We start from the raw sequence: 27240 nt of genomic DNA, 5'->3' as shown, positions 1-27240 counted from the left end.
ACTTGACAAGAGGAAGACTGATGCTGCAGTTAAGGAGGGATAGACCCTGGTTCTACTGTAGGGATAGACCCTGGTTCTACTGTTCTACTGTAGGGATAGACCCTGGTTCTACTGTAGGGATAGACCCTGGTTCTACTGTAGGGATAGACCCTGGTTCTACTGTAGGGGTAGACCCTGGTTCTACTGTTCTAGGGACAGACCCTGGTTCTACTGTTCTACTGTAGGGATAGACCCTGGTTCTACTGTAGGGATAGACCCTGGTTCTACTGTTCTACTGTAGGGACAGACCCTGGTTCTACTGTTCTACTGTAGGGATAGACCCTGGTTCTACTGTAGGGATAGACCCTGGTTCTACTGTTCTACTGTAGGGATAGACCCTGGTTCTACCCTGGTTCTACTGTTCCTGGTTCTACTGTTCTACTGTAGGGATAGACCCTGGTTCTACTGTAGGGATAGACCCTGGTTCTACTGTTCTACTGTAGGGATAGACCCTGGTTCTACTGTTCTACTGTAGGGATAGACCCTGGTTCTACTGTAGGGATAGACCCTGGTTCTACTGTTCTACTGTAGGGATAGACCCTGGTTCTACTGTAGGGATAGACCCTGGTTCTACTGTTCTACTGGGATAGACCCTGGTTCTACTGTTCTACTGTAGGGACAGACCCTGGTTCTACTGTAGGGATAGACCCTGGTTCTACTGTTCTACTGGGGACAGACCCTGGTTCTACTGTAGGGAGAGACCCTGGTTCTATTGTAGGGACAGACACTGGTTCTACTGGAGGGATAGACCCTGGGTCTACTGTTCTACTGTAGGGACAGACCCTGGTTCTACTGTAGGGATAGACCCTGGTTCTACTGTTCTACTGTAGGGACAGACCCTGGTTCTACTGAGGGATAGACCCTGGTTCTACTGTTAGACCCTGGTTCTAGGGATAGACCCTGGTTCTACTGTTCTACTGTAGGGACAGACCCTGGTTCTACTGTAGGGATAGACCCTGGTTCTACTGTAGGGATAGACCCTGGTTCTACTGTAGGGACAGACCCTGGGTCTACTGTAGGGATAGACCCTGGTTCTACTGGTTCTACTGTAGGACAGACCCTGGTTCTACTGTAGGGACAGACCCTGGTTCTAATGTAGGGATAGACCCTGGTTCTACTGTAGGGACAGACCCTGGTTCTACTGTAGGGTTAGACCCTGGTTCTACTGTAGGGATAGACCCTGGTTCTACTGTAGGGATAGACCCTGGTTCTACTGTAGGGACAGACCCTGGTTCTACTGTAGGGACAGACCCTGGATCTACTGACATAGACCCTGGTTCTACTGGAGGGATAGACCCTGGTTCTGTACTGTTCTACTGTAGGGATAGACCCTGGTTCTACTGTAGGGATAGACCCTGGTTCTACTGTAGGGATAGACCCTGGTTCTACTGTAGGGATAGACCCTGGTTCTACTGTAGGGATAGACCCTGGTTCTACTGTAGGGACCCTTAACTGGTTCTACTGTAGGGACAGACCCTGGTTCTACTGTAGGCATAGACCCTGGTTCTACAGTAGGGATAGACCCTTAACTGGGTCTACTGTAGGGATAGACCCTGGTTCTACAGTAGGGACAGACCCTGGTTCTAATGTATGGACAGACCCTGGTTCTACTGTAGGGACAGACCCTGGTTCTAATGTAGGGATAGACCCTGGTTCTACTGTAGGGACAGACCCTGGCTCTACTGTAGGGACAGACCCTGGTTCTACTGTAGGGTTAGACCCTGGTTCTACTGTAGGGATAGACCCTGGTTCTACTGTAGGGATAGACCCTGGTTCTACTGTAGGGACAGACCCTGGTTCTACTGTAGGGACAGACCCTGGATCTACTGTAGGGATAGACCCTGGTTCTACTGTAGGGATAGACCCTGGTTATACTGTAAGGACAGACCCTGGTTCTACTGTAGGGGTAGACCCTGGTTCTACTGTAGGGATAGTCCCTGGTTCTACTGTAGGGATAGACCCTGGTTCTACTGTAGGGATAGACCCTGGTTCTACTGTAGGGATAGACCGTGGTTCTACTGTAGGGATAGACCCTGGTTCTACTGTAGGGATAGACCCTGGTTCTACTGTAGGGACCCTTAACTGGTTCTAGTAGGGACAGACCCTGGTTCTACTGTAGGGATAGACCCTGGTTCTACTGTAGGGACAGACCCTGGTTCTAATGTATGGACAGACCCTGGTTCTACTGTAGGGACAGACCCTGGTTCTAATGTAGGGATAGACCCTGGTTCTACTGTAGGGATAGACCCTGGTTCTACTGTAGGGATAGACCCTGGTTCTGCTGTAGGGATAGACCCTGGTTCTACTGTAGGGATAGACCCTGGTTCTACTGTAGGGATAGACCCTGGTTCTAATGTACAGACCCTGGTTCTAATGTATGGACAGACCCTGGTTCTACTGTAGGGACAGACCCTGGTTCTACTGTAGAGATAGACCCTGGTTCTACTGTAGGGACAGAGCCTGGTTCTAGTACCCTGGTTCTACTGTAGGGATAGACCCTGGTTCTACTGTAGGGACGGACCCTGGCTCTACTGTAGGGATAAACCCTGGTTCTACTGTAGGGACACCCTGGCTCTACTGACCCTGGTTCTACTACTGTAGGGATAGACCGTGGTTCTACTGTAGGGATAGACCCTGGTTCTACTGTAGGGACGGACCCTGGCTCTACTGTAGGGATAGACCCTGGTTCTACTGTAGGGACGGACCCTGGCTCTACTGTAGGGATAGACCGTGGTTCTACTGTAGGGATAGACCCTGGTTCTACTGTAGGGACGGACCCTGGCTCTACTGTAGGGATAGAGGGATTGACCCTGGTTCTACTGTAGGGACCCTTAACTGGTTCTACTGTAGGGACAGACCCTGGTTCTACTGTAGGGATAGACCCTGGTTCTACAGTAGGGATAGACCCTTAACTGGTTCTACTGTAGGGATAGACCCTGGTTCTAATGTAGGGACAGACCCTGGTTCTAATGTATGGACAGACCCTGGTTCTAATGTATGGACAGACCCTGGTTCTACTGTAGGGACAGACCCTGGTTCTAGGGATAGACCCTGGTTCTACTGTAGGGATAGACCCTGGTTCTGCTGTAGGGATAGACCCTGGTTCTACTGTAGGGATAGACCCTGGTTCTACTGTAGGGATGGAGGACCCTGGTTCTACTGTAGGGATGGATGGACCCTGGTTCTACTGTAGGGACGGACCCTGGGATGTAGACCCCTGGTTCTACTGTAACTGGTTCTACTGTAGGGATAGACCCTGGTTCTAATGTAGGGACAGACCCTGGTTCTAATGTATGGACAGACCCTGGTTCTGGTTCTACTGTAGGGACAGACCCTGGTTCTACTGTAGAGATAGACCAGAAAAATAAAATAAGGGCTTTACTTAAAGGTTCTACTGGGAGGTAGGGGGACAGAGCCTGGGCATGATGCCAACCTAAACTGGCAAGAGGGCTGAGTAAACCCAGATGGAAAGGGATTCTACTGTAGGGATAGAGTGAGAGCGAGAGAGACCAACAATGCAGTTCAAGAAATAGAGTTAAGAAAATATTTACTAAATAAACTAAAGTTAAAAAATCAAATAAAAAATAACACAATAAAATTAACAATAACAAAGCTGTATAGAGGGAGCACCGGAACAAAGTCAATGTGGAGGCTATATACAGGGTGTTACGGTATAGAGTCATTGTGGAGGCTATATACAGGGTATTACAGTACAGAGTCAATGTGGAGGCTATATACAGGGTATTACGGTACAGAGTCAATGTGGAGGCTATATACAGGGTATTACGGTACAGAGTCAATGTGGAGGCTATATACAGGCTATCAATGTGGAGACAGGGTACGGTATACATTGGTACAGAGTCAATGTGGAGGCTATATACAGGGTATTACGGTACAGAGTCAATGTGGAGGCTATATACAGGGGGTACAGAGTCAATGTGGAGGCTATATACAGGGGTACAGAGTCAATGTGGAGACTATATACAGGGGGTACCGGTACAGAGTCAATGTGGAGGCTATATACAGGGGGTACCGGTACAGAGTCAATGTGGAGGCTATATACAGGGGTCCGGTACAGAGTCAATGTGGAGGCTATATACAGGGGTACCGGTACAGAGTCAATGTGGAGGCTATATACAGGGGGTACCGGTACAGAGTCAATGTGGAGGCTATATACAGGGTATTAAGGTACAGAGTCAATGTGGAGGCTATATACAGGGGTACCGGTACAGAGTCAATGTGGAGGCTATATACAGGGTATTACGGTACAGAGTCAATGTGGAGGCTATATACAGGGTATTACGGTACAGAGTCAATGTGGAGGCTATATACAGGGTATTACGGTACAGAGTTAATGTAGAGGCTATATACAGGGGGTACCGGGTCAGAGTCAATGTGGAGGCTATATACAGGGTATTATGGTACAGAGTTAATGTGGAGGCTATATACAGGGGGTACTGGTACAGAGTCAATGTGGAGGCTATATACAGGGTATTACGGTACAGAGTCACTGTGGAGGCTATATACAGGGTATTACGGTACAGAGTCACTGTGGAGGCTATATACAGGGTGTTATGGTACAGAGTCATTGTGGAGGCTATATACAGGGTGTTACGGTACAGAGTCACTGTGGAGGCTATATACAGGGTGTTACGGTACAGAGTCAATGTGGAGGCTATATACAGGGGTACCGGTACAGAGTCAATGTGGAGGCTATATACAGGGGGTACCAGTACAGAGTCCGTGTGGAGGCTATATACAGGGGGTACCGGTACAGAGTCAATGTGGAGGCTATATACAGGGTGTTATGGTACAGAGTCAATGTGGAGGCTATATACAGGGGGTACCGGTACAGAGTCAATGTGGAGGCTATATACAGGGGGTACACAGAGTCAATGTGGAGGCTATATACAGGGTGTTATGGTACAGAGTCAATGTGGAGGCTATATACAGGGTGTTACGGTACAGAGTCAATGTGGAGGCTATATACAGGGTGTTACGGTACAGAGTCAATGTGGAGGCAGAGTCAGAGTCAATGTGGAGGCTATATACAGGGGTACTGGTACAGAGTCAATGTGGAGGCTATATATAGGGGGTACCGGTACAGAGTCAATGTGGAGGCTATATACAGGGGGTACCGGTACAGAGTCAATGTGGAGGCTATATACAGGGTATTACGGTACAGAGTCAACAGGTTCCTTCGAGGTATAACATTTGTACATAGGGGTTAAAGGTAAGGGTAAGTGACTATCCATAGATAATAAACAGAGAGTAGCAGCAGTGTAAAAACAAAGGAGGGGAGGTCAATGTAAATAGTCCGGGTGGCCATTTGATTAATAGTTCAGCAGTCTTATGGCTTGGGGGTAGAAGCTGTGAAGGAGCCTCTTGGACCTAGACTTGGCGCTCCGGTACCACTTACCGTGCAGTGGCAGAGAGAACAGTCTATGACTTGGGTGACTGAGGGAGGTGTTTAGTCACAGGGTCCTTAACTTCGTTAGGGTTCTTTGACAATTTCCTGGGCCTTCCTCTGACACCGCCTAGTCTATAGGTCCTGGATGGCAGGATGCTTGGCCCCAGTGATGTACTGGGCCGTAAGCACTACCCTCTATAGTGCCTTATGGTCGGATGCCAAGCAGTTGCCATACCAGGTAGTAATGCAACTGGTCAGGATGCTCTCAATGGCTGTAGAACTTTTTAAAGATATAGGGACCCATCCCAAATCTTGTCATGCCCTCTTCGCGACTGTCTTGGTGTGCTTGGACTATGATAGATCGTTGGTGATGTGGACACCAAGGAAATTTAAACTCTCGACCCGCTATACTTTCAGGCCCGTGGATGTTAATGACCCTCCTTTTCCTGTAGTCCACGATCATCTCCTTTGTCTTGCTCACGTTGAGGGAGAGGTTGTTGTCCTGACACCACACAGCCAAGTCTCTGACCTCCTCCCTATAGGCTGTCTCATCGTTGTCTATGCTCAGGCCTACCACTGTTGTGTCACCGGCAAACTTGATGATGGTGTTGGAGTCGTGCCTGGCCATGCAGTCATGGGTGAACAGGTAGTACATCAGGAGACTGAGCACGCACCCCTGAGGGGCCCCCGTGTTGAGGATCAGCGTGGCGGATGTGTGGTTGCCTACACTTACCACCTGGGGGTGGCCCGTCAGGATGTCCAGGATCTAGTTGCAGAGGGAGGTGTTTAGTCCCATGGTCCTTAGCTTAGTGATGAGCATTGTGGGCACTATGGTGTTGAACGCTGAGCTGTAGTCAATGAACAGCATTCTCACGTAGGTGTTCCTATTGTTCAGGTGGGAAAGGGCATTGTGGAGTGCAATAGAGATTGCATCATCTGTGGATCTGTTGGGGTGGTATGCGAATTGGAATGTGTCTAGGGTTTCTGGGATGGTGGTGTTGATGTGAGCCATGACCAGAATTTCAAAGCACTTCATGGCTACAGATGTGAGTGCTACTAGGCTGTAGTCATTTAGGAAGGTTACCTTTACATTCTTGGGCACAGGGACTATGGTGGTCTGCTTGAAACATGTTGGTATTACAGACTGGGTCAGGGAGAGGTTGAAAATGTCAGTGACGAGACTTGCCAGCTGGTCTGGCCTCGTGGCCTTGTGAATGTTGACCTGATTAAAGGTCTTGCTGACTTCGGCTACGGAGAGTGTGATCACACAGTCGTCCGGAACAGCTGGTGCTCTCATGCATGATTCAGTGTTACTTGCCTTGAAGATAGAGGGATAGAGTGGTAGAATTGAATTGAATTGAATTGAATAGAGAGCGAGAGACCGAGAGGGATAGAGAGATAGAGGGATAGAGAGAGAGGTAGGTTGGTAGGTAGGTGCGGGTTAGTGTTGGGGGTGTAGGGACCTGTAGGTGGGTGTTAGTGTTGGGGGTGTAGGGACCTGTGGGAGCCATAATGTTGGGAGCCATAATGTGTGCTTGATTAGGCAGCAATAGACTCTCAGACAGATGGAAGCTGGGCTCCTCCAGGATGGAGGAGGGAAGAAAGAGGACCTGGCCTCAGGGTATCAAGGCTTTGGGGGCCTCAGGGGGGGTAGAGTGGAAGGCTCGTAAATCGCTCTGCGCGCAGGGCGCAAGCGGTGGCTTTTCCATGGCAGCGGCTTCTGCGAGCGCGACAAAAATGACAGCTGTATGCTAATGAGGCAGTCTGCTAGGGGGCCCTTAGGAACTCAGTCGGGGTCTCAATTTACTACTGAGAAGTAGAATAGTAGAATACACATGGTACAATTTCTAAGTTTGGTGGTACATCAACAGTTACTGTTTGGTGGTACATCTCTTGTTACTTACTGTATGTCAGTTACTGACAGTGACTCAATTAGCCATGTCAGCTAACACTTTTTAGATTGGTAGTTAGCTGGCTAAACTATTTAAACTTGTAGTGATCATGGCGGAATACGACTGGGCATGCAAGGCCTTGACCTCCCGGGGGACACCATTGATTTTGTTAGTCATTCCCACTCAAATATCATATTAACATGGAATAACTCATGACAAAATGTGTAGAATTGCATGAAATTAGCTTTAAAAGTGAAAATGTATCTCCACCCCATGGCAAAATGTGCAGAATTACAGGAAATGTACTTTAAAACAAAAAATATTCTCTCCACCATCAAGAGAAGGCCCGGGTGGGGGGCCCGCGACCAAATCTCTCTCAGTGCCCCCAAAACGCTAGAGCCGGCCCTGACTATACACACACACTGCAGGAACAAGCATGAGCAGCTGGTTTCGGTAGGCAGTGTGGGTTGGAGCGCGAAACGTCACTGCAGCACGAGCAGACTGTTGACATCCAGTGTTCTGATGCTCTGGTGTCCGCTATTCTCCGTTTCTCCGGTGTTCTGATGCTCTGGTGTCCGCTATTCTCCGTTTCTCCGGTGTTCTGATGCTCTGGTGTCCGCTATTCTCCGTTTCTCCGGTGTTCTTCTGAAGTCTTCAATTCAGACTCTTAATCCGTAACCGGAATATTGGAAATGATAACATTTTGACAATTGAACAGAAGCATCGTTTTTTCTTTAAACCTTCGTTTTATTTTTATGATTTATGTTTGAGAATTTTGAACTTACTTTTAAACGTGAAATGTTGGTGGAGTGTACTCTGCAAAAGATGAAGATATTTGGCAGTTTGGATTACACACTGGTGAGATTTTACTACATTTATAGTTGCTTATTATAGGATGGTAATATTCATACACATCTCCCAGGGCAACAATAATAACAGCTTTCTACAACAGGGATGGACCTCGGGTATATTTCCAAAATGTATTTAGATACTGTTGAGAGTTACAATAGTAGAATACACAAGGTGCAGTATTGGAATGTGGTTATGCGTTAGTAGTTTTTCTCTTGTTAAGTCAGTCACTGATAGTCACCCGAATTAGCCCACGTCAGCTAACATTTCTTTTAGATTGGTCAATTTGATGAGCGGACAGCTATCTAAACTTGTTATCATGTTCGAATTACCAGCTGGGGTGAGCCAATTGATTTGGTTAATCAGTCACACTCCGATATATTAAACACTGTAACCATTTCTCTCCGCCCCCATGGCAAAATGTGTAGAATTGCATAAAATGTGTCAGGACGGCCACCGGCCCATCTGTCTACCATTCACAATGAGATCAGAGACTGAGGAGGGGTGTGTGTGTGTGTGTGTGTGTGTGTGTGTGTGTGTTCATCAACAGTTCTGCAATGTTGTCACACACACACACAAAGGGTGGAACAGAACAGAACAGAACAACAACAGAACATAATAATTGCCTTCCAGGAAGGATTTATTTTTTTACAGAAATAATAATAATATTAATCTACAACATGATGTACAGTAGTTCTATTACTTCTGTAGGTTGTAGTCCTAGGTGACAAGCAGACAGACAGACAGTTCTGTAGGTTGTAGTCCTAGGTGACAAGCAGACAGACAGTTCTGTGGGTTGAAGTCCTAGGTGACAAGCAGACAGACAGTTCTGTAGGTTGTAGTCCTAGGTGACAAGCAGACAGACAGTTCTGTGGGTTGAAGTCCTAGGTGACAAGCAGACAGACAGTTCTGTAGGTTGTAGTCCTAGGTGACAAGCAGACAGACAGTTCTGTGGTTGTAGTCCTAGGTGACAAGCAGACAGACAGTTCTGTAGGTTGTAGTCCTAGGTGACAAGCAGACAGACAGTTCTGTAGGTTGTAGTCCTAGGTGACAAGCAGACAGACAGACAGTTCTATAGGTTGTAGTCCTAGGTGACAAGCAGACAGACAGACATTTCTATAAGTTGTAGTCCTAGGTGACAAGCAGACAGACAGTTCTGTAGGTTGTAGTCCTAGGTGACAAGCAGACAGACAGTTCTGTAGGTTGTAGTCCTAGGTGACAAGCAGACAGACAGTTCTGTAGGTTGTAGTCCTAGGTGACAAGCAGACAGACAGTTCTGTAGGTTGTAGTCCTAGGTGACAAGCAGACAGACAGTTCTGTAGGTTGTAGTCCTAGTTAGCCAGACAGTTCTGTAGGTTGTAGTCCTAGGTGACAAGCAGACAGACAGACAGTTCTGTAGGTTGTAGTCCTAGGTGACAAGCAGACAGACAGTTCTGTAGGTTGTAGTCCTAGGTGACAAGCAGACAGACAGACAGTTCTATAGTTGCAGCGTGTGGATAACCCCAGAGGTTATCTCCTGTTTTATGGAGTTTAGAACCCATCCCTGAAATGTAACTTTTTAGTCCCCGCTAGCTCCTGTTGTTGCAAGAATGGGTATTGGAGAACAAATGTGTTATCTGTGTAGAAACCTTGAGGATCTTTTCATAGACAGGAGTATTTGAGCTAGTGATGCTTACACAATGATCTGCGTCATACACTATGTTGGATTCCGTTCCGTGTGTGTGTCTCTCAGTGCAGCTCTAAATCTATACAATATTCCAGGTGGTAGCCACCTTGGCGCAGACCAAAAGCATGGCCACAACAATTAACAGTAATTTAACACACGCCATCTCCTTCCCTCCCTCCATCCACCCCTCCCTCTATCTCTTCCTTCCTCCCCCTCCTCAACCTAGTCCTCAGTGTGTGACGAAGGACCTAGGAGATATGAGAGGTCCTGACAGTGATCGTGTGTTTGTGTGTGTGTGTGTGTGAGAGATGAGTGGTCCTGGTGTCTGTCTGATCAATATATGTCTTGTGTTAGTGAAGCTGATATAACCTGATACGTACAGTGTATTCTGAAAGTATTCAGACCCCTTGTCTTTTTCCACATTTTGTTACATTACAGCCTTATTCTAAAATGGATTAAATCTACACACAATACTCTAAAATGACAAAGCAAAAACAGGGTTCATAGAAAATTTTGCAAATGTATTTCAAAAAAATTGGTAATATCATAAGTATTCAGACCCTTTACTCAGTACTTTGTTGAAGCCCCTTTGGCAGTGATTACAGCCTAGAGTTTCCTTGGGTATGACGCTACATGCTTGGCACACCTGTATTTGGGGAGTTTCTACCATTCTTCTCTGCAGATCCTCTCAAGCTCTGTCAGGTTGGATGGGGAGCATCGCTGCACAGCTATTTTCAGGTCTCTCCAGAGATGTTAGATCGGGTTCAAGTCCGGGCTCTGGCTGGGCAACTCAAGGACATTCAGAGACTTGTCCCAAAGCCACTCCTGCGTTGTCTTGGGTGTGTGCTTAGGGTCGTTGTCCTGTTGGAAGGTGAACAGTCTGAGGTCTTGAGCGCTCTGGAGCAGGTTTTCATTAAGCATCTTTCTGTACTTTGCTCCGTTCATCTTTCCCTCGATCCTGACTAGTCTCCCAGTCCTTGCCGCTGAAAAACATCCCCACAGCATGATGCTGCCACCACCATGCTTCACCGTAGGGATGGTGCCAGGTTTCCTCCAGACGTGATGCTTGGCATTCAGGCCAAAGAGTTCAATCTTGGTTTCATCGGACCAGAGAATGTTGTTTCTCATGGACTGAGAGTCTTTAGGTGCATTTTGGCAAACTCCAAGTGGGCTGTCATGTGCCTTTTATTGAGGAGTGTCTTCTGTCTGGCAACTCTACCATAAAGGCCTGATTAGTGCAGTGCTTCAGAGATGGTTGTCGTTCTGGAAGGTTCTCCCATCTCCAAAGAGGAACTCTGGCGCTCTGGCATGGAATCATGTGACCAAGACCCTTCTCCCACGATTGCTCAGTTTGGCTGGGCGGCCAGCTCTAGGAAGAGTCTTGGTGGTTCCAAACTTTTTCCATTTAAGAATGATGGAGGCCACTGTGTTCTTGGAGAACTTCAAAGCTGCAGAAATGTTTTGGTACCCTTCCCCAGATCTGTGTCTCGACATAATTCTGTCTCTGAGGATTCCTTCGACCTCATGGCTTGGTTTTTGCTCTGACATGCACTGTCAACTGTGGGACCTTATATAGACAGGTGTGTGCCTTTCCAAATCATGTCCAAGCAATTGACTTTACCACAGGTGGACTCCAATCAAGTTGTAGAAACATCTCAAGGATGATCAATGGAAACAGGATGCACCCGAGTTCAATTTCGAGTCTCATATCAAAGGTTCTAAAATACTTATGTAAATAAGGTATTTTCTAAAAACCTGTTTTTTGCTTTGTCATTATGGGGTATTGTGTGTAGATTGATAACAGAACCAAAATAGTTAATCTATTTTAGATTATGAATCTATTGTAGAATAAGGCTGTATATAACAACATAACAAAATGTGGAGAACAGGAAGAAGGGGTCTGAATACTTTCCTGAAAGGCTCTGTATAACCTAGGCCATAATCTTCTTTCTGTTATGCACAGACAACAACAAGACACAAAAGCAAAATGGTGGAAATCGTGGAAATCAGAACAGTGTCAGGCTGAGTGACATATGGGGCGGCAGGGTAGCCTAGTGGTTAGAGCGTTGGACTAGTAACCGGAAGGTTGCAAGTTCAAACCCCGAGCTGACAAGGTACTAGGTACAAATCTGTCGTTCTGCCCCTGAACAGGCAGTTAACCCACTGTTCCTAGGCCGTCATTGAAAATAAGAATGTGTTCTTAACTGACTTGTTAAATAAAGGTTAAAAAATATATATATATATATATATATATTTCCTCTGTATCAAACAGCATCCATTGGGCAACACCAGTGAATGATTGACAGCCCCATTAGCTATCTGTCAACCTGTTTGTTCTCAGACAAACATAAGGCTGTTTCCTGGGGATAGTCCACTGTCTAGTTTCCCTCCAGCTTATCTAAAAAACCATTAGGTCACAGAACAGCATTCTGTCCCATCTACAAGTTCTCTATGACATACTATACACTACAGTGAAGGCTGGTGGGAGATGCTATAGGACTGGCTCATTGTAATGCCTGGAATGGAATAAATTAAATTGTATCAAACATATGGAAACCACATGTTTGTCTCCGTTCCATTTACTCTGTTCCAGCCATTTCGCAGAGCCTGTCCTCCTATAGCCCCTCGCACCAGCCTCCACTGGTTTGTCACTAAGGCTGTTTGGGTTACTGTATTCACAGGGCCGTATGCAGAAATATTATTTTACATCTCGAGTCTGAGGCGGTTGTTGTTTAAGTCTCTTAAGATTCAGTCCATTTGTGAGAGGATATGCTGCGAGCCTACAGTATTAGCTCTTATTAGCTCTTATGTTAACAAAGTATATATATATATATATACTTTGTTAACATAAGAGCTAATAAGAGCTAATACTGTAGGCTCGCAGCATATCAAGAACTTTGATATCAAGAACCATCTATATCTATATATATATATATATATATATATATATATATATATATATATATATATATATATATAGATAGATAGATATAGATGGTTTGGGATGAGTTGGACCGCAAAGTGAAGGAAAATCAGCCAAGAAGTGCTCAGCATATGTGGGAACTCCTTCTAAACTGTTGGAAAAGCATTCCAGGTGAAGCTGGTTGAGAGAATGGCAAGAGTGTTCAAAGCTATCATCAAGGCAAAGGTGTGGCTAAAAAAATATATATATTTATATTTTACTGTATGTAATATACAGTACCAGTCAAAAGTTTGGACACACCATCTCAACTGGGTTGAGGTCGGGTGATTGTGGAGGCCAGGTCATCTGATGCAGCACTCCATCTCTCTCCTTCTTGGTCAAATAGCCCTTACACAGCCTGGAGGTGTGTTTGGTCATTGTGCTGTTGAAAAACAAATGATAGTCTCACTAAACGCAAACCAGATGGCGTATCGCTGCAGAATGCTGTTGTAGCCTTGCTGGTTAAGTGTGCCTTGAATTCCAAATAAATCACTGAGTGTCACCAGCAAAGCACCCCCACACCACCACACCTCCTCCTCCATGCTTCACAGTGGGAACCACACATGCAGAGATCATCCGTTCACTCTGCGTCTCACAAAGACACGGTGGTTGGAACCCAAAATCTCAAATTTGGACTCATTATACCAAATGGCAGATCTCCACTGGTCTCATGTACATTGCTCATGTTTCTTGGCCCAAGCAAATATCTTCTTATTGGTGTCCTTTAGTAGTGGTTTCTTTGCAGCAATTCAACCATGAAGGCCTGATTCACGCAATCTCCTCTGAACAGTTGATGTTGAAATGTGTCTGTTACTTGAACTCTAATGCATTTATTTGGGCTGCAATCTGAGGCTGGTAACTCTAATGAACTTATCCTGTGCAGCAGAGGTAACTCTGGGTCTTCCTTTCCTGTGGAGGTCCTCATGAGAGCCAGTTTCATCATAGTGCTTGATGGTTTATGCGACTGCACTTGAAGAAATGTTCAAAGTTCTTGAAATGTTCTTCATTGACTGACCTTCATGTCTTAAAGTAATGATGGACTGTTGTTTCTCTTTGCTTATTTGAGCTGTTCTTGCCATAATGTGGACTTTTTACCAAATAGGGCTGTCTTCTGTATACCACCCCTACCTTGTCACAACACAGCTGATTGGCTCAAACACATTAAGAAGGAAAGAAATACCATACATTAACTTTTAACAATGAACACCTGTTAATTGAAATGCATTCCTGGTGACTACCTCATGAAGCTGGTTGAGATAATGCCAAGAGTGTGCAAAGCTGTCATCAAGGCAAAGGGTGGCTACTTTGATTTGTTTAACACTTTCTTTGGTTACTACATGATTCCATATGTGTTATTTCATAGTTTTGATGTCTTTACTGTTATTCTACAATGTAGAAACTAGTACAAATAAAGAAAAACCCTTGAATGAGTAGGTGTGTCCAAACTTTTGACTGGTGTGTGTGTATATATATATATATATATATATATATATATATATATATATTTACTGCACAGTAACATAATATACAGTTGTACCGTAGTTCATACTACAGGAATTGTTATTTTCTTGCCCAGTTAGCTTTAAAGATTTACAGTTTACTTGAGACCCTAACCACAGTCTCTCCCCCGTAAGTTAGCAACAGACACAAACATTAACCCCAGTCTCCTCCCTCCCTCTTTTCCCCTTTGTCTTGGTCTCTAGGACTTCTCCTATGATGATAATAAGGTGGAGTTCAACGTGGATGCTCCTAACGGAGTGGTGATGGAAGGTTACCTGTTCAAGAGGGCCTCCAATGCCTTCAAGACCTGGAACAGGTGAGATAGAACCTCAACCTCAACTACAACACCTTTCCAGAAATAAGTCCCTCACTGTTGCCGCTTGTTATAGACTCCCCTCTGCCCCCCCATTTATCTTCAGAGTTTGTACTGTTAGCTGACCTAAACTGGGATATGCTTAACACCCCAGCCATCCTACAATCTAAGCTAGATGCCCTCAATCTCACACAAATCATCAAGGAACCTACCAGGTACAACCCTAAATCTGTAAACACGGGCACCCTCATAGATATCATCCTGACCAACCTGCCCTCTAAATACACCACTGCTGTCTTCAACCAGGATCTCAGCGATCACTGCCCATAATGGGTCTTCGGTCAAAAAAAAACACCCCTCATCACTGTCAAACGCTCCCTAAAACACTTCAGCGAGCAGGCCTTTCTAATCGACCTGGCCCGGGTATCCTGGAAGGATATTGACCTCATCCTGTCAGTAGAGGATACCTGGTTATCTTTAAAAGTGCTTTTCTCAATCTTAAATAAGCATGCCCCTTACAAAAAATTTAGAACTAAGAACAGATATAGCCCTTGGTTCACTCCAGACCTGACTGCCCTTGACCAGCACAAAAACATTCTGTGGCGTTCCCCGTGATATTTTTTTAAATTTTACCTTTATTTAACCAGGCAAGTCAGTTAAGAACACATTCTTATTTTCAATGACGGCCTGGGAACAGTGGGTTAACTGCCTGTTCAGGGGCAGAACGCCAGATTTGTACCTTGTCAGCTCGGGGGTTTGAACTCACAACCTTCCGGTTACTAGTCCAACGCTCTAACCACTAGGCCACCCTGCCGCCCCATATATGCAACTAAATCCACGATAATCGAGAATTTTAATAGCATCTCCAAACCTAAATTAAATCTAGAATCGGCTTCCTATTTCGCAATAAAGCATCCTTCACTCATGCTGCCATACATACCCCCATAAAACTGACCATCCTACCGATCCTCGGCTTCGGCGATGTAATTTACAAAATAGCCTCCAACACTCTACTCAGCAAATTGGATTGTGTTATTGACTGTATGTTTTGTTTATGTGTAACTCTGTGTGGTTTGTGTCACACTGCTTTGCTTTATCTTGGCCAGGTCGCAGTTGTAAATGAGAACTTGTTCTCAACTGGCCTAGCTGGTTAAATAAAGGTGTTCTCAACTTGCCTACCTGGTTAAATGAAGGTGAAATAAAAATGTAAAAAACACAACAGTACTGTTTGATTCAGAGTGGTACTTCATCTAACTCGGTCTCCTCTTGTCTCCTCTCCTCCTCTCTCCTCCTCTCCTCCTCTCTCCTCCCCTCCCCTCCTCCTCTCTCCTCCCCTCCTCCTCTCTAATAATTTCTTCCCCTCCTCTCTCCTCCCCTCCTCCTCTCTAATCATTTCCTCCCCTCCTCCTCTCTCCTCCCCTCCTCCTCTCTCCTCCCCTCCTCCTCTCTAATCATTTCCTTCTCTCCTCCCCCCTCCTCTCTCTCCCCTCCTCCCCCCCCCTCCTCCTCTCCTCCTCCTCCTCCTCTCTAATAATTTCCTCCCCTCCTCCTCTCTCCTCCCCTCCTCCTCTCTAATCATTTCCTCCCCTCCTCCTCTCTCCTCCCCTCCTCCTCTCTCCCCTCCTCCTCCCCTCCTCCCTCTCCTCCTCCCCTCCTCCTCTCTAATCATTTCCTCCCCTCCTCCTCTCTCCCCCCCTCCTCCTCTCTAATCCTTTCCTCCCCTCCTCCTCTCTCCTCCCCTCCTCCCCTCCTCCTCTCTAATCCTTTCCTCTCTCCTCCCCTCCTCCCCTCTAATCCTCTCCTCCCCTCCTCCTCTCTAATCATTTCCTCCCCTCCTCCTCTCTCCCCTCCTCTCTCCTCCCCTCCTCCTCTCTAATCATTTCCTCCCCTCCTCCTCTCTCCTCCCCTCCTCCTCTCTAATCATTTCCTCCCCTCCTCCTCTCTCCTCCCCTCCTCCTCTCTAATCCTTTCCTCCCCTCCTCCTCTCTCCTCCCCTCCTCCTCTCTAATCCTTTCCTCTCTCCTCCCCTCCTCCCCTCTAATCCTCTCCTCCCCTCCTCCTCTCTAATCATTTCCTCCCCTCCTCCTCTCTCCTCCCCTCCTCTCTCCTCCCCTCCTCCTCTCTAATCCTTTCCTCCCCTCCTCCTCTCTCCTCCCCTCCTCCTCCTCTCTAATCCTTTCCTCTCTCCTCCCCTCCTCCTCTCTAATCATTTCCTCCCCTCCTCCTCTCTCCTCCCCTCCTCCTCTCTAATCATTCCTCCCCTCCTCCTCTCTCCTCCCCTCCTCCTCTCTAATCCTTTCCTCTCTCCTCCCCTCCTCCTCTCTAATCCTTTCCTCTCTCCTCCCCTCCTCCCCTCTAATCCTTTCCTCCCCTCCTCCTCTCTAATCATTTCCTCCCCTCCTCCTCTCTCCTCCCCTCCTCTCTCCTCCCCTCCTCCTCTCTAATCCTTTCCTCCCCTCCTCCTCTCTCCTCCCCTCCTCCTCTCTAATCCTTTCCTCTCTCCTCCCCTCCTCCTCTCTAATCCTTTCCTCTCTCCTCCCCTCCTCCTCTCTAATCCTTTCCTCCCCTCCTCCTCTCTCCTTCCAGACGGTGGTTCTCCATACAGAACAGCCAGCTGGTCTACCAGAAGCGACTTAAGGTAAGAAAAGAACTGGGACTTTTGAAAGGATAGCTATGTAATCCGCCTGAATGCCGGTCTGTTTGTGCTATCATTAGGCTGGTGGCCAATCATAAACAAAGGGGCTTTAGTTATTGAGATACCCCTACAAACTCATGTAACCCAATATTACAAGCTCTGATATTGCTAACATTTGGAAAACAAGTAGTCAGTTGTCTTCCCAACATAAACGAACAGCAGTAGGATATCTTAATGCATCTAGGAAATATAGACCTGTAAAGAGAAAGATACAATAGGAGGAAATATCAACTATGAATATTTTTGATTAATTTAAACTTTCCAAGTCAAATGTGGTCTCATTCAGTGCTTTTGTATGGTCCTGCCTGACAACACATAGTTACACATTTATTCCCATTCCAGCCAATGAGCCCTTCTTCCTGTAGCTCCTCCCATCAGCCTTCTCTACTCCAAATCCGTTATTTCATCCAAAAATCCAATATGGCTGCCATTATACCATTAAATGGTGGTTTAATCAGCTGTTGTCAGCGCCAGCGGTGTATTGGTGAGGACGGAGTCAAGCAGGAAACAGAACTGAGTACATACTTTACTCGGGAAACATAACCAGTACAATAAATCCACATAGGGAACTAAAAACCCTAACACACAAGACTAACACAAGACAGGAACAATCACGCACCAACACATAACGGGAACCAGAGGGTTAAATAGGGAAATAATAATAACGTAATGGGAACCAGGTGTGTACAATCAAGACATAACAAATGGAAAACAGAAACATGGATCGGTGGCAGCCAGAAAGACAGTGACAACGAGCGCCGAACGCCTCCCGAACAAGGAGAGGGAACCAACTTCGGAGGAAGTCGTGACACCTGTTTTAGGTTTTAGATGAGAGACGTCTTTTAGATGTGTGTACTGTACCTATGACCTGTACTCAATACCAATGTTGTGGCATTAAGCTAGATGTGTATACTGTACCTATGACCTGTACTCAATACCAATGTTGTGGCATTAAGCTAGATGTGTATACTGTACCTATGACCTGTACTCAATACCAATGTTGTGTCATTAAGCTAGATGTGTATACTGTACCTATGACCTGTACTCAATACCAATGTTGTGGCATTAAGCTAGATGTGTATACTGTATTTATGACCTGTACTCAATACCAATGTTGTGGCATTAAGCTAGATGTGTATACTGTACCTATGACCTGTACTCAATACCAATGTTGTGGCATTAAACTAGATGTGTATACTGTACCTATGACCTGTACTCAATACCAATGTTGTGGCATTAAGCTAGATGTGTATACTGTATTTATGACCTGTACTCAATACCAATGTTGTGGCATTAAGCTAGATGTGTATACTGTATTTATGACCTGTACTCAATACCAATGTTGTGGCATTAAGCTAGATGTGTATACTGTACCTATGACCTGTACTCAATACCAATGTTGTGGCATTAAGCTAGATGTGTATACTGTACCTATGACCTGTACTCAATACCAATGTTGTGTCATTAAACTAGATGTGTATACTGTACCTATGACCTGTACTCAATACCAATGTTGTGGCATTAAGCTAGATGTGTATACTGTACCTATGACCTGTACTCAATACCAATGTTGTGACATTAAGCTAGATGTGTAGACTGTATTTATGACCTGTACTCAATACCAATGTTGTGGCATTAAGCTAGATGTGTATACTGTATTTATGACCTGTACTCAATACCAATGTTGTGACATTAAGCTAGATGTGTAGACTGTACCTATGACCTGTACTCAATACCAATGTTGTGACATTAAGCTAGATGTGTAGACTGTATTTATGACCTGTACTCAATACCAATGTTGTGTCATTAAACTAGATGTGTATACTGTACCTATGACCTGTACTCAATACCAATGTTGTGGCATTAAGCTAGATGTGTATACTGTATTTATGACCTGTACTCAATACCAATGTTGTGTCATTAAACTAGATGTGTAGACTGTATTTATGACCTGTACTCAATACCAATGTTGTGGCATTAAGCTAGATGTGTAGACTGTATTTATGACCTGTACTCAAACCAATGTTGTGACATTAAGCTAGATGTGTAGACTGTATTTATGACCTGTACTCAATACCAATGTTGTGGCATTAAGCTAGATGTGTATACTGTACCTATGACCTGTACTCAATACCAATGTTGTGGCATTAAGCTAGATGTGTATACTGTATTTATGACCTGTACTCAATACCAATGTTGTGGCATTAAGCTAGATGTGTATACTGTATTTATGACCTGTACTCAATACCAATGTTGTGGCATTAAGCTAGATGTGTAGACTGTATTTATGACCTGTACTCAATACCAATGTTGTGGCATTAAGCTAGATGTGTAGACTGTATTTATGACCTGTACTCAATACCAATGTTGTGGCATTAAGCTAGATGTGTGTACTGTACCTATGACCTGTACTCAATACCAATGTTGTGGCATTAAGCTAGATGTGTATACTGTATTTATGACCTGTACTCAATACCAATGTTGTGTCATTAAGCTAGATGTGTAGACTGTACCTATGACCTGTACTCAATACCAATGTTGTGGCATTAAGCTAGATGTGTAGACTGTATTTATGACCTGTACTCAATACCAATGTTGTGTCATTAAACTAGATGTGTAGACTGTATTTATGACCTGTACTCAATACCAATGTTGTGTCATTAAACTAGATGTGTAGACTGTACCTATGACCTGTACTCAATACCAATGTTGTGGCATTAAGCTAGATGTGTATACTGTACCTATGACCTGTACTCAATACCAATGTTGTGGCATTAAGCTAGATGTGTAGACTGTATTTATGACCTGTACTCAATACCAATGTTGTGACATTAAGCTAGATGTGTATACTGTATTTATGACCTGTACTCAATACCAATGTTGTGGCATTAAGCTAGATGTGTAGACTGTATTTATGACCTGTACTCAATACCAATGTTGTGGCATTAAGCTAGATGTGTATACTGTACCTATGACCTGTACTCAATACCAATGTTGTGGCATTAAGCTAGATGTGTATACTGTATTTATGACCTGTACTCAATACCAATGTTGTGTCATTAAGCTAGATGTGTATACTGTACCTATGACCTGTACTCAATACCAATGTTGTGTCATTAAGCTAGATGTGTATACTGTATTTATGACCTGTACTCAATACCAATGTTGTGTCATTAAGCTAGATGTGTAGACTGTATTTATGACCTGTACTCAATACCAATGTTGTGTCATTAAGCTAGATGTGTATACTGTATTTATGACCTGTACTCAATACCAATGTTGTGTCATTAAGCTAGATGTGTAGACTGTATTTATGACCTGTACTCAATACCAATGTTGTGGCATTAAGCTAGATGTGTATACTGTATTTATGACCTGTACTCAATACCAATGTTGTGGCATTAAGCTAGATGTGTAGACTGTATTTATGACCTGTACTCAATACCAATGTTGTGTCATTAAGCTAGATGTGTATACTGTATTTATGACCTGTACTCAATACCAATGTTGTGGCATTAAGCTAGATGTGTAGACTGTATTTATGACCTGTACTCAATACCAATGTTGTGGCATTAAGCTAGATGTGTAGACTGTATTTATGACCTGTACTCAATACCAATGTTGTGGCATTAAGCTAGATGTGTAGACTGTATTTATGACCTGTACTCAATACCAATGTTGTGGCATTAAGCTAGATGTGTATACTGTGCCTCCAGGAAAATATTTATGACCTGTACTCAATACCAATGTTGTGGCATTAAGCTAGATGTGTAGACTGTATTTATGACCTGTACTCAATACCAATGTTGTGTCATTAAGCTAGATGTGTATACTGTATTTATGACCTGTACTCAATACCAATGTTGTGTCATTAAGCTAGATGTGTAGACTGTACCTATGACCTGTACTCAATACCAATGTTGTGTCATTAAGCTAGATGTGTAGACTGTATTTATGACCTGTACTCAATACCAATGTTGTGTCATTAAGCTAGATGTGTATACTGTATTTATGACCTGTACTCAATACCAATGTTGTGTCATTAAGCTAGATGTGTAGACTGTATTTATGACCTGTACTCAATACCAATGTTGTGTCATTAAGCTAGATGTGTATACTGTATTTATGACCTGTACTCAATACCAATGTTGTGTCATTAAGCTAGATGTGTATACTGTATTTATGACCTGTACTCAATACCAATGTTGTGGCATTAAGCTAGATGTGTATACTGTATTTATGACCTGTACTCAATACCAATGTTGTGGCATTAAGCTAGATGTGTAGACTGTATTTATGACCTGTACTCAATACCAATGTTGTGGCATTAAGCTAGATGTGTATACTGTATTTATGACCTGTACTCAATACCAATGTTGTGGCATTAAGCTAGATGTGTAGACTGTACCTATGACCTGTACTCAATACCAATGTTGTGGCATTAAGCTAGATGTGTAGACTGTATTTATGACCTGTACTCAATACCAATGTTGTGGCATTAAGCTAGATGTGTAGACTGTATTTATGACCTGTACTCTACCAATGTTGTGGCATTAAGCTAGATGTGTATACTGTATTTATGACCTGTACTCAATACCAATGTTGTGTCATTAAGCTAGATGTGTATACTGTATTTATGACCTGTACTCAATACCAATGTTGTGTCATTAAACTAGATGTGTAGACTGTATTTATGACCTGTACTCAATACCAATGTTGTGACATTAAGCTAGATGTGTATACTGTATTTATGACCTGTACTCAATACCAATGTTGTGGCATTAAGCTAGATGTGTATACTGTACCTATGACCTGTACTCAATACCAATGTTGTGGCATTAAGCTAGATGTGTATACTGTACCTATGACCTGTACTCAATACCAATGTTGTGGCATTAAGCTAGATGTGTATACTGTACCTATGACCTGTACTCAATACCAATGTTGTGGCATTAAGCTAGATGTGTAGACTGTATTTATGACCTGTACTCAATACCAATGTTGTGGCATTAAGCTAGATGTGTATACTGTATTTATGACCTGTACTCAATACCAATGTTGTGGCATTAAGCTAGATGTGTAGACTGTATTTATGACCTGTACTCAATACCAATGTTGTGGCATTAAGCTAGATGTGTATACTGTATTTATGACCTGTACTCAATACCAATGTTGTGTCATTAAACTAGATGTGTATACTGTATTTATGACCTGTACTCAATACCAATGTTGTGGCATTAAGCTAGATGTGTATACTGTATTTATGACCTGTACTCAATACCAATGTTGTGTCATTAAACTAGATGTGTGACTGTACCTATGACCTGTACTTCCAATGTTGTGGCATTAAGCTAGATGTGTATACTGTACCTATGACCTGTACTCAATACCAATGTTGTGGCATTAAGCTAGATGTGTATACTGTACCTATGACCTGTACTCAATACCAATGTTGTGTCATTAAACTAGATGTGTATACTGTATTTATGACCTGTACTCAATACCAATGTTGTGTCATTAAGCTAGATGTGTATACTGTACCTATGACCTGTACTCAATACCAATGTTGTGTCATTAAACTAGATGTGTAGACTGTATTTATGACCTGTACTCAATACCAATGTTGTGGCATTAAGCTAGATGTGTATACTGTATTTATGACCTGTACTCAATACCAATGTTGTGGCATTAAGCTAGATGTGTAGACTGTACCTATGACCTGTACTCAATACCAATGTTGTGACATTAAGCTATGTTGGGCATCCAGTAGGCCTGCCATAAATAAAGACCTTTCTCTGGATATAGCAAAGACAGCAGACTGCTTGGCAGCACCAAATATTCCAAGACATGAAGTCTCTTTGGGAATCAATGAGGCAACTGGGAGGCTCAAACAAAAGACTAAATGAACTCTGGACACCCTCTCCCTAGCTCTACAACTTGTGGAATACCAACTGTGGTATAACTTGTGCCTCCAGGATTGGGCTCTGAAATCACCTCGTTATGAAGAAGTAAGCTTTGATTAATTGCTAGTCCAAAACGGCTGCCTGAATCCAACATGACCTTCCACTGACTCACTGGATGTGTGATGCTCGTTAGGATGTTCCATCGCACTCTTCTGCTGGTTGGGTTGAGCTGGTGACGTTATAGTGGGCTCTTCTGCTGGTTGGGTTGAGCTGGTGACGTTATAGTGGACTCTTCTGCTGGTTGGGTTGAGCTGGTGACGTTATAGTGGGCTCTTCTGCTGGTTGGGTTGAGCTGGTGACGTTATAGTGGACTCTTCTGCTGGTTGGGTTGAGCTGGTGACATTATAGTGGACTCTTCTGCTGGTTGGGTTGAGCTGGTGACATTATAGTGGACTCTTCTGCTGTTTGGGTTGAGCTGGTGACGTTATAGTGGACTCTTCTGCTGTTTGGGTTGAGCTGGTGACATTATAGTGGACTCTTCTGCTGTTTGGGTTGAGCTGGTGACATTATAGTGGACTCTTCTGCTGGTTGGGTTGAGCTGGTGACATTATAGTGGACTCTTCTGCTGGTTGGGTTGAGCTGGTGACATTATAGTGGACTCTTCTGCTGGTTGGGTTGAGCTGGTGACGTTATAGTGGACTCTTCTGCTGTTTGGGTTGAGCTGGTGACATTATAGTGGACTCTTCTGCTGGTTGGGTTGAGCTGGTGACGTTATAGTGGACTCTTCTGCTGTTTGGGTTGAGCTGGTGACATTATAGTGGACTCTTCTGCTGGTTGGGTTGAGCTGGTGACATTATAGTGGACTCTTCTGCTGGTTGGGTTGAGCTGGTGACATTATAGTGGACTCTTCTGCTGTTTGGGTTGAGCTGGTGACATTATAGTGGATGCAACCAAACATGATGCCAAGTGCATAAGACAGGTGTTCATCACTTCCTGGGTGGATAGGAACATTATCCTGCTGATCTTACTGGGTCTATAGGAACATTAGCCTGCTGGCCTTAATGAGTGGATAGGAACATTAGCCTGCTGGTCTTACTGAGTCTATAGGAACATTATCCTGCTGATCTTACTGGGTCTATAGGAACATTAGCCTGCTGGCCTTAATGAGTGGATAGGAACATTAGCCTGCTGGTCTTACTGAGTCTATAGGAACATTAGCCTGCTGGTCTTACTGGGTCTATAGGAACATTAGCCTGCTGGTCTTACTGAGTCTATAGGAACATTAGCCTGCTGGTCTTACTGGGTGGATAGGAACATTATCCTGCTGATCTTACTGGGTCTATAGGAACATTAGCCTGCTGGCCTTACTGGGTCTATAGGAACATTAGCCTGCTGGCCTTACTGAGTCTATAGGAACATTAGCCTGCTGGTCTTACTGGGTCTATAGGAACATTAGCCTGCTGGCCTTACTGGGTCTATAGGAACATTAGCCTGCTGGCCTTACTGGGTCTATAGGAACATTAGCCTGCTGGTCTTACTGAGTCTATAGGAACATTAGCCTGCTGGTCTTACTGAGTCTATAGGAACATTAGCCTGCTGGTCTTACTGGGTCTATAGGAACATTAGACTGCTGGTCTTACTGAGTCTATAGGAACATTAGCCTGCTGGTCTTACTGAGTCTATAGGAACATTAGCCTGCTGGTCTTACTGGGTCTATAGGAACATTAGCCTGCTGGTCTTACTGAGTCTATAGGAACATTAGCCTGCTGGTCTTACTGAGTCTATAGGAACATTAGCCTGCTGGTCTTACTGGGTCTATAGGAACATTAGACTGCTGGTCTTACTGAGTCTATAGGAACATTAGCCTGCTGGTCTTACTGAGTCTATAGGAACATTAGCCTGCTGGTCTTACTGAGTCTATAGGAACATTATCCTGCTGGTCTTACTGAGTCTATAGGAACTTTAGCCTGCTGGCTTTACTGAGTCTATAGGAACATTAGCCTGCTGGCCTTACTGAGTCTATAGGAACATTAGCCTGCTGGCCTTACTGGGTCTATAGAAACATTAGCCTTCTGGCCTTACTGGGTCTATAGGAACATTAGCCTGCTGGCCTTACTGAGTGGATAGGAACATTAGCCTGCTGGCCTTACTGAGTGGATAGGAACATTAGCCTGCTGGTCTTACTGAGTCTATAGGAACATTAGCCTGCTGGCCTTACTGAGTGGATAGGAACATTAGCCTGCTGGTCTTACTGAGTCTATAGGAACATTAGCCTGCTGGCCTTACTGGGTGGATAGGAACATTAGCCTGCTGGTCTTACTGGGTGGATAGGAACATTAGCCTGCTGGCCTTACTGGGTGGATAGGAACATTAGCCTGCTGGCCTTACTGAGTCTATAGGAACATTATCCTGCTGGCCTTACTGGGTGGATAGAAACATTAGCCTGCTGTCCTTACTGAGTCTATAGGAACATTAGCCTGCTGGCCTTACTGAGTCTATAGGAACATTAGCCTGCTGGCCTTACTGAGTCTATAGGAACATTAGCCTGCTGGTCTTACTGAGTGGATAGGAACATTAGCCTGCTGGTCTTACTGAGTGGATAGGAACATTAGCCTGCTGGTCTTACTGGGTCTATGGGAACATTAGCCTGCTGGTCTTACTGAGTCTATAGGAACATTAGCCTGCTGGCCTTACTGAGTCTATAGGAACATTAGCCTGCTGGTCTTACTGAGTCTATAAGAACATTAGCCTGCTGGTCTTACTGAGTGGATAGGAACATTAGCCTGCTGGCCTTACTGAGTCTATAGGAACATTAGCCTGCTGGCCTTACTGAGTCTATAGGAACATTAGCCTGCTGGTCTTACTGAGTCTATAGGAACATTAGCCTGCTGGCCTTACTGGGTGGATAGGAACATTAGCCTGCTGATCTTACTGGGTGGATAGGAACATTAGCCAAAGCTATTTAGGAGAGATATAACACCTGGCACAAATGATTGTCTAGTTCTGTTTTTCCTGCCGAGAGGTGCCCTATACCTGTGCCCAGAGGGGAGTAGTTCACAGTCTGTGTACAGGGGGTGGCTTGGGTCTAAAAGGATTTTGTGAACCTTAACATAGGGCCCTGACCTTAAAGATCTCATCAAGGCCTGTCTGTTTGACTCCAAGTACCTTGGGGAGGGCCCTGACCTTAAAGATCTCATCCAGGCCTGTCTGTTTGACTCTCAGTACCTTGGGGAGGGCCCTGACCTTAAAGATCTCATCCAGGCCTGTCTGTTTGACTCCTAGTACCTTGTGGAGGGCCCTGACCTGAAAGATCTCATCCAGGCCTGTCTGTTTGACTCCTAGTACTTTGGGGAGGGCCCTGACCTTAAAGATCTCATCCAGGCCTGTCTGTTTGACTCCAAGTACCTTGCTTGCTGTGGTGATATTCCTTCTCAGCCCCAGAACTACAACCACTACTGTTAGCTGTTCAACCTGGTCAGGCCCCAGAACTACAACCACTACTGTTAGCTGTGTAACCTGGTCAGGCCCCAGAACTACTGTTAGCTGTGTAACCTGGTCAGGCCCCAGAACTACAACCACTACTGTTATCTGTGTAACCTGGTCAGGCCCCAGAACTACTGTTAGCTGTGTAACCTGGTCAGGCCCCAGAACTACAACCACTACTGTTAGCTGTGTAACCTGGTCAGGCCCCAACCACTACTGTTAGCTGTGTAACCTGGTCAGGCCCCAGAACTACAACCACTACTGTTAGCTGTGTAACCTGGTCAGGTCCCAGAACTACAACCACTACTGTTAGCTGTGTAACCTGGTCAGGCCCCAACCACTACTGTTAGCTGTGTAACCTGGTCAGGCCCCAGAACTACAACCACTACTGTTAGCTGTGTAACCTGGTCAGGCCCCAGAACTACAACCACGACTGTTAGCTGTGTAACCTGGTCAGGCCCCAGAACTACTGTTAGCTGTGTAACCTGGTCAGGCCCCAGAACTACAACCACTACTGTTAGCTGTGTA

At 44.7% G+C, this 27240-nt stretch overlaps 1 protein-coding gene across 5 annotated transcripts in view; it reads left to right on the top strand.

The window, feature by feature from the left end:
• Positions 1 to 27240, top strand: part of LOC112255372 (arf-GAP with coiled-coil, ANK repeat and PH domain-containing protein 3) — a 158645-nt gene that overhangs the window by 105917 nt on the left and 25488 nt on the right. For all 5 annotated transcript variants that reach the window (XM_042324880.1, XM_042324879.1, XM_042324881.1 and 2 more), the window contains 2 exons: positions 14522 to 14634; positions 17218 to 17269. In XM_042324880.1, coding sequence (XP_042180814.1) covers positions 14522 to 14634; positions 17218 to 17269 — 165 coding nt within the window. The remainder of the gene's footprint in view (positions 1 to 14521; positions 14635 to 17217; positions 17270 to 27240) is intronic.

Source organism: Oncorhynchus tshawytscha, linkage group LG07 (assembly GCF_018296145.1).
Source record: "Oncorhynchus tshawytscha isolate Ot180627B linkage group LG07, Otsh_v2.0, whole genome shotgun sequence".
NCBI classification, from domain to species: domain Eukaryota; kingdom Metazoa; phylum Chordata; class Actinopteri; order Salmoniformes; family Salmonidae; genus Oncorhynchus; species Oncorhynchus tshawytscha.
The sequence above is the reverse complement of the archived record's forward strand: the minus strand, read 5'-3'. Positions and strand labels throughout refer to the sequence as shown.